General features: G+C 43.5%; 1 protein-coding gene across 2 annotated transcripts; it reads left to right on the top strand.

Annotated features, from left to right (window-relative positions):
* Positions 1-516: 516 nt before the first annotated feature.
* Positions 517-6,866, top strand: LOC4328859 (phosphoenolpyruvate carboxylase 1). 2 transcript variants are annotated; one of them, XM_066307725.1, is made up of 11 exons: positions 521-598; positions 678-865; positions 967-1,358; positions 1,448-1,532; positions 2,234-2,456; positions 2,779-2,882; positions 2,971-3,058; positions 3,830-3,984; positions 4,068-5,066; positions 5,576-5,962; positions 6,338-6,866. In XM_066307725.1, the coding sequence occupies exons 2-11, from the start codon at positions 686-688 to the stop codon at positions 6,629-6,631; spliced, it is 2,907 nt and encodes a 968-aa protein (XP_066163822.1). In that variant the 5' UTR covers positions 521-598; positions 678-685; the 3' UTR covers positions 6,632-6,866. The 2 variants fall into 2 exon arrangements, with proteins under 2 accessions (XP_015624648.1, XP_066163822.1); XM_015769162.2 differs by having other exon boundaries at positions 517-865.
* Positions 6,867-7,212: the final 346 nt, after the last annotated feature.

Genomic DNA, 7,212 nt, shown 5'->3' with positions numbered 1-7,212 from the left:
ATTCAAGTCTATTCGCTTTAACGTCTCGGTAAACGATTGATTTTGCCAACATATACGTAGAGTACATCAGTAATCCACCTTGGTTGTAGCTCTTTAACTAAAGCCTAGGATTATATTCCATTATATAAAATAACATCGGTAGTGCACCTTAGGCCATGCTCTTTTCAGCTTTTTCTCTAGATTCTCGTCACGGATTAGTTGCTCCACGCTTCTAACATTACGATTTCTAAAAATAAAATTACTTTCACCGTATTATTTAGATCACTTTGTTACAGATTTTGGGAAGTTTATTTCTTATTAAATATTGTGCTAACCAAGTAAACAATCCAACGAAAAAGAATATGTTCCAAACAACCCGTCCAAATAAAGTGTTTCATAGGTACCTAGCCGCGAAAAAGGCCGCTCTTCACGAGATTCCCAAACATCGTCAATTTCTTCAAACCGATCCACCCCCGATGATATCGCCTTTCACCGTCGCATACAAATAGAGACGCACCCCCCCCCCCCCACCACCTCACCCACACACCCACACTCTCTACCCCCAAACTTGCCCTCCAATCTATCTCCGCCGCCGCCGCCGCCTCCGCCGCGAGAGGGCGTCGCCGAGCTGCGCGGGAGGCTCGCCTCCCGCAGCATCTGGCCGGATTCGTCGTAGTCGAGGCAGCTGTAAGCGAGAGAGAGGGAGATGGCCGCGGCCGCCGGGAAGGCGGCGATGGAGCGGCACCAGTCGATCGACGCGCAGCTGCGGCTGCTCGCGCCGGGGAAGGTATCCGAGGACGACAAGCTCGTCGAGTACGACGCCCTCCTCGTCGACCGCTTCCTCGACATCCTCCAGGACCTGCACGGCCCTCACCTCCGCGAATTCGTAACTTACTTGCTTCCCAGATCCTGTTGCTCGTGCCCGCCACCTGTTCGATCGATTGCCCACACGGTTGGTTGGCTTTGGTTTTGGTTCTCTTCTTGCAGGTGCAGGAGTGCTACGAGCTGTCGGCGGAGTACGAGAACGACAGGGACGAGGCGCGGCTCGACGAGCTGGGGAGGAAGCTCACCAGCCTGCCGCCGGGGGACTCCATCGTCGTCTCCAGCTCCTTCTCGCACATGCTCAACCTCGCCAACCTCGCCGAGGAGGTGCAGATCGCGCACCGCCGCCGGATCAAGCTCAAGCGCGGGGACTTCGCCGACGAGGCCTCCGCGCCCACCGAGTCCGACATCGAGGAGACGCTCAAGCGCCTCGTCACCCAGCTCGGCAAGTCGAGGGAGGAGGTGTTCGATGCGCTCAAGAACCAGACCGTTGACCTCGTGTTCACCGCGCATCCAACGCAGTCCGTCAGGAGGTCCCTGCTCCAGAAGCACGGGAGGTGCGTCGATGAGCTGTCCCCTTCTCCGATGCTCTCGGTGCGTCGGGAAATGCTAAATCTAATGCTCTTGATGTTGACTCGCTGTGCAGGATCCGGAATTGCCTGAGGCAGTTATATGCGAAAGACATCACTGCTGATGACAAGCAGGAGCTTGATGAGGCCCTGCAGAGGGAGGTAAGTTGATTTTTTTTTTTGTCAATTTGTGGTTACAATATTATAAAGTCAATCATAGCAAAAGTGTCCACCGCACCATTTTGATTATTTTACTGCTTATCAGCTCAATGGCTTCTTTTTCTTGATGACTTAAATTATGGGTCTCTGGGCTTAATGAGATTTGTATACTCTCAGGCAGTAGCTTAATTTAGAATTAGGTCCATCCTAAAAGCTTAATTTAGTCGAAGTGGCAAATCATGTTTGTGCCTCTTTTATCTATGTGGTGCCTGTCCTGCTCCATGATCTTGCCAAATAATTTAGAAATCTTATCTCTATTGTCTGTACACCATTCTTTTATATTAGTTTATTTGGACAAGGATTTTTTTTTTTACATTAGTTTAGTTGGAGACAAGGAAAAACATTGAACACTAGGTGATTATTTCCAGATCCTCAAAAGGTGTTTACCTATCACGTTCATAAATTAATTGCTCTGTACTTTTGGACTCTGTCTTGACAGTTCTGAAGTCCATCTCCAATAGTTTTCTTTTGATACACTTGAAATGAGAGCTCTTTTTGCTAGTTCTGATTTCTGAGTGAAATTCATCTTCAATCAGAGAAGTGCTATGTGCATATTGCAAAGTTTATGCAGAAATGTCGTGTTGGTTTCTACTACTCTGTTCTCATCATGCCTTTCTGATTGTGTGGTTTAACACGCTTCACAGATTCAAGCAGCTTTCAGAACTGATGAAATCCGCAGGACTCCTCCCACTCCTCAGGATGAAATGCGCGCCGGGATGAGTTATTTTCATGAAACTATATGGAAGGGTGTACCAAAGTTCTTGCGCCGCATTGATACTGCTCTGAAAAATATTGGGATTAATGAGCGTCTTCCTTACAATGCTCCTCTCATCCAGTTCTCATCCTGGATGGGTGGTGACCGTGATGGTATCTTCTCCTATCCTAACTTATACATCCATTTTTGTTTAGAAAGGAAAACAGAACTTGGTTGAGATCTGTCACATGCTCACATGTGCTATTGACAGAAAATTGGCTTGTTTGTCCTCTTAGTGACATCATGGTATTAGTTCTAGCAATTGGTTATTTATTCCCCTTCCACACTTTTAAGTCAACAAAGATTCCATTTTTTTCAAATAATTGTATTATTCACTTGTCTAAATATATTTTTTGAGATAACTGCAGCCTTTTCTGCTCCCTGTAATCCTGTCTGTTAGAAGAAGTTGAACTCTAAAACTGACTTGTTTTCTAGGAAACCCAAGAGTTACACCAGAGGTTACAAGAGATGTATGCTTGTTGGCAAGAATGATGGCTGCTAACCTGTACTTCTCTCAGATAGAAGATCTGATGTTTGAGGTACAGCAGAATTGCTTATTTTCATTGTTCTTAAAAAAGTACTGCAATACTGATTTCTAAGTTTTAACAATGCAATATGTTTTCCTAGCTCTCTATGTGGCGCTGCAGTGATGAACTTCGAATTCGTGCAGATGATTTGCATTGCTCCTCCAGAAAAGCTGCAAAGCACTATATAGGTAACAATACCATAACTGTGGTGATAATGAATTTTGGGTCGGCCTGCGCATTTGTTGATTTGTGTATCATTTTATAGTCTGAAGGAAAAGCTGTACTTTTGGTCTGCTTGCCCTTCTCTTTTTAGCATATGAAGTAACCATTTTCAAGTTTTCAGATAGAGTTCTAATATGATGTTCATGCATTTTTTTAATGACCAATATATCATTTTCTTAGCCTCTTTTTCTATCATAGCCACCTCATATGCTTGTCTATAAGATCTGCCATCTTTCCTTTAATTTTTATCAGAGTTCACCTGTACTGTAAAATCTTCAGGTGATTTTACACTTGAAAATTGTGCTTGCCAATTGCCAATTGTAATGTGTATATTGTGGATACCAGTGTTGAATTATTAGTCAGGTTAATTTGAAAAATGCATCTGCTAGTTCAGAATCCACTAGAACTTTAATATAAAGAAATTATTTGTTTAGCCAAATATAATTAGGCTGACATTGTTCTTCCAGAGGCTGTGAAATCCCTACTCAAAACATTTATCAAGTTGACTACAGTGATGGACTAAAATGGACTGGACGTTTTTATGTCTAATATGGATGCATCAACTCCCGGCATAACTACATTGATTAACTACATTTCATTTTTCCTCGGTTTGTTACTCATTTAGCTGATCAACCTGGGTGAAAGTCATGCATGATTTTATAATTGACTGATTTGTACTATTTTTTAGCAAATGCCTACTAAATTTGCCTCTTACTGAGAAAATGTTAATGGTGCAGAATTCTGGAAGCAAATTCCTCCAAATGAGCCTTATCGTGTCATACTTGGTGGTGTCAGGGATAAATTGTACTATACGCGTGAACGTACTCGCCATCTATTGACAACTGGAGTTTCTGAAATTCCAGAGGAGGCAACGTTTACTAATGTTGAAGAGGTAATCCTATTTATCTTATATGTATCATTGTGAATGTCATTGTTGTACTTATAGTACTCAATTATCACCCTCCTATCTTGCAGTTTCTGGAGCCGCTTGAGCTGTGCTACAGATCATTATGTGCTTGTGGTGACAAACCTATAGCTGATGGAAGCCTTCTTGATTTCTTGCGTCAAGTATCAACTTTTGGGCTGGCTCTTGTAAAACTTGACATAAGGCAGGAGTCTGATCGACACACTGATGTCCTTGATGCCATAACTACATATCTTGGGATTGGATCTTACGCTGAATGGTCTGAGGAGAAACGCCAGGATTGGCTTTTGTCCGAACTAAGGGGCAAACGTCCTTTGTTTGGTCCTGATCTTCCTCAGACTGAAGAAATTGCTGATGTTTTAGGAACATTTCACGTCCTTGCTGAGCTCCCGGCAGATTGTTTTGGTGCTTACATCATCTCAATGGCAACTGCACCATCTGATGTGCTTGCTGTGGAGCTTCTACAGCGGGAGTGCCATATAAAACAGCCTCTGCGAGTTGTTCCCCTATTTGAGAAACTTGCAGATCTTGAAGCAGCTCCAGCAGCGGTGGCACGACTATTTTCAATAGACTGGTACATGAATAGGATTAATGGCAAGCAGGAGGTCATGATTGGATACTCAGACTCTGGCAAGGATGCTGGTCGTCTTTCTGCAGCATGGCAAATGTACAAAGCACAAGAGGAGCTTGTCAAGGTGGCAAAGCATTATGGTGTAAAGTTGACAATGTTCCATGGAAGAGGTGGAACAGTTGGCAGAGGAGGTGGTCCCAGTCATCTTGCCATATTATCTCAACCACCAGACACGATACATGGATCACTTCGTGTAACAGTACAGGGCGAGGTTATTGAACACTCGTTTGGAGAGGAACACTTGTGCTTTAGAACTCTGCAGCGCTTTACTGCAGCTACTCTTGAGCATGGAATGCATCCTCCAATTTCCCCCAAACCAGAATGGCGTGCTCTAATGGATGAGATGGCTGTTGTGGCAACAAAGGAATATCGATCAATCGTCTTCAAGGAGCCACGGTTTGTTGAATACTTCCGATCGGTAAGTTCACCTCTATTCTGAATTCTTTCCCATAAAATCTGCTGCAGTTCCGATAGGCGTAAATTTATGCTTAATTTCAAGGCTTCTTGACAAGACCATTCTCTAAGCTAATTAGATATACTCATGAGTTCTTTGCAGTTTGCATAGAGCGTGTGGTCTGATGCGAAGTTGCATGACAAATGTGTGTAGGCCATGATAATTTTTCTAAGCTTCATGTCCACAGTTTTTTGCAATTTTACTTAACTATGACAAGGGATCAAATACTAATGTAGAGATATGCTCCTTCTCCATCAATAGGTGCACCTTCATGCTCCTTCTCCATCAATAGGTGCACCTTCACATTCTCTTGCCTGTGTTAATCGACTAAGAACTACCATATAGAAGGGATTGCATACATATTTTGGTTCTCTGTTGTCAGTCACTTCGTGCTTTATGTTATCTCTTATCTGAGCTAGATGTTGGTGGTGAACATGAAATTCTGACATGTGTGTGTCCATCTGCTGTTCCAGGCAACACCTGAGACAGAATATGGCAGGATGAACATTGGTAGCCGACCATCAAAGAGAAAGCCTAGTGGTGGCATTGAATCGCTCCGTGCAATTCCTTGGATTTTTGCTTGGACACAAACTAGGTTTCATCTTCCTGTATGGCTTGGATTTGGTGGAGCGTTCAAACATATAATGCAGAAGGATATCAGGAACATCCATACACTGAAAGAAATGTACAATGAGTGGCCATTCTTCAGGGTCACCTTGGACTTGCTTGAGATGGTTTTCGCCAAGGGAGATCCAGGAATTGCTGCTTTATATGACAAATTGCTTGTGGCAGGTGATCTGCAATCCTTTGGAGAGCAGCTGAGAAACAACTTTGAAGAGACAAAACAGCTACTCCTTCAGGTAAACTACTCTAGAATAAGAATGGGCTATACTTAGATATTAAGTTTGCTTGCATTTAAGCTGCACCTTTCTTTTTATCACCAGATATTGGCTTTAACCCACACCAGTGGTTCTTTTAGAGTTTTTCCTTGAGATATATATGATCCTGTTTGATGTGGATGATATGATCCTGAAGAAATCATCAAAAGATTTATGTTTGAAAATTATACTGAAGACAAATCTGGAACTACACCTAGGCATTCTGAATCATAAAAACAAACTCCATGTTTTAAATAAGAGTGCACATCATATCATCACTGAATCTTTTCGCAGTCTAAGTTGCGACAACTGAGATCTGAGAAGTTAGTGCCCTTGACACATTGAAATCATCTGCAGGTTGCCGGTCACAAGGATATTCTGGAAGGGGATCCTTACCTGAAGCAGCGTCTGCGGCTGCGTGAGTCGTACATCACTACCTTGAACGTTTGCCAAGCCTACACCCTGAAGCGGATAAGGGACCCTAGCTTCGAGGTGATGTCGCAGCCGGCCTTGTCGAAGGAGTTCGTCGACAGCAACCAGCCTGCCGAGCTGGTCCAACTGAACGCTGCGAGCGAGTACGCACCTGGCCTGGAGGACACCCTCATCCTGACGATGAAGGGCATTGCTGCCGGCATGCAGAACACAGGCTAGATTGTCCACAAGAATGCTTCCAGCAGGTGCAATCAATCAATCATCAATAACTCCTTCCATGATGAGATGGTGAATATGTTTAACTAGTACGTTCGCCGATGCTAGTGAATTCTGGAGACTTTTTTTTGCTCGCACGTTTTCTTTTGGTTGTGTACTTGATGTAAATGTCAAGGGGGGACTTATTTGGCTTTTGCAGCCCGATCCAAAATAAAATATGGACCAATCATTCTACGAAGCTTGATTCTGAACGCTTCGAATTTGCATCAGTGGTGACAGCGGCTGTGTTTGCATCTTTAAACGACAGACTAAAAGCATTGTGCACCGCAAGATGCAGACTTGACATGTGCTTATAGCAGAAGTATTACATGGAGCACATCTCAGGTGAGGGAAACCGGAACACACCTCTTCTTTCAATGTGCTTATAGCAGATTTATTACATGGAGCACATCTCTGTCTTTCTATCAAATGATAGTCCTTGCGTATTAAGAAAGGGCTTTCTAGAGATTCTACTGGTCCTGTTGGCACATATGAAAGCAGCGAAATGCCTTACCTTTCAGCAAAGATTGCCCACTGTTAAAATG

This window comes from Oryza sativa, chromosome 2 (assembly GCF_034140825.1).
Source record: "Oryza sativa Japonica Group chromosome 2, ASM3414082v1".
Taxonomy (NCBI): Eukaryota; Viridiplantae; Streptophyta; class Magnoliopsida; order Poales; family Poaceae; genus Oryza; species Oryza sativa.
Note: the sequence above shows the minus strand (reverse complement) of the source record. Positions and strands in the feature narration are given on the sequence as shown.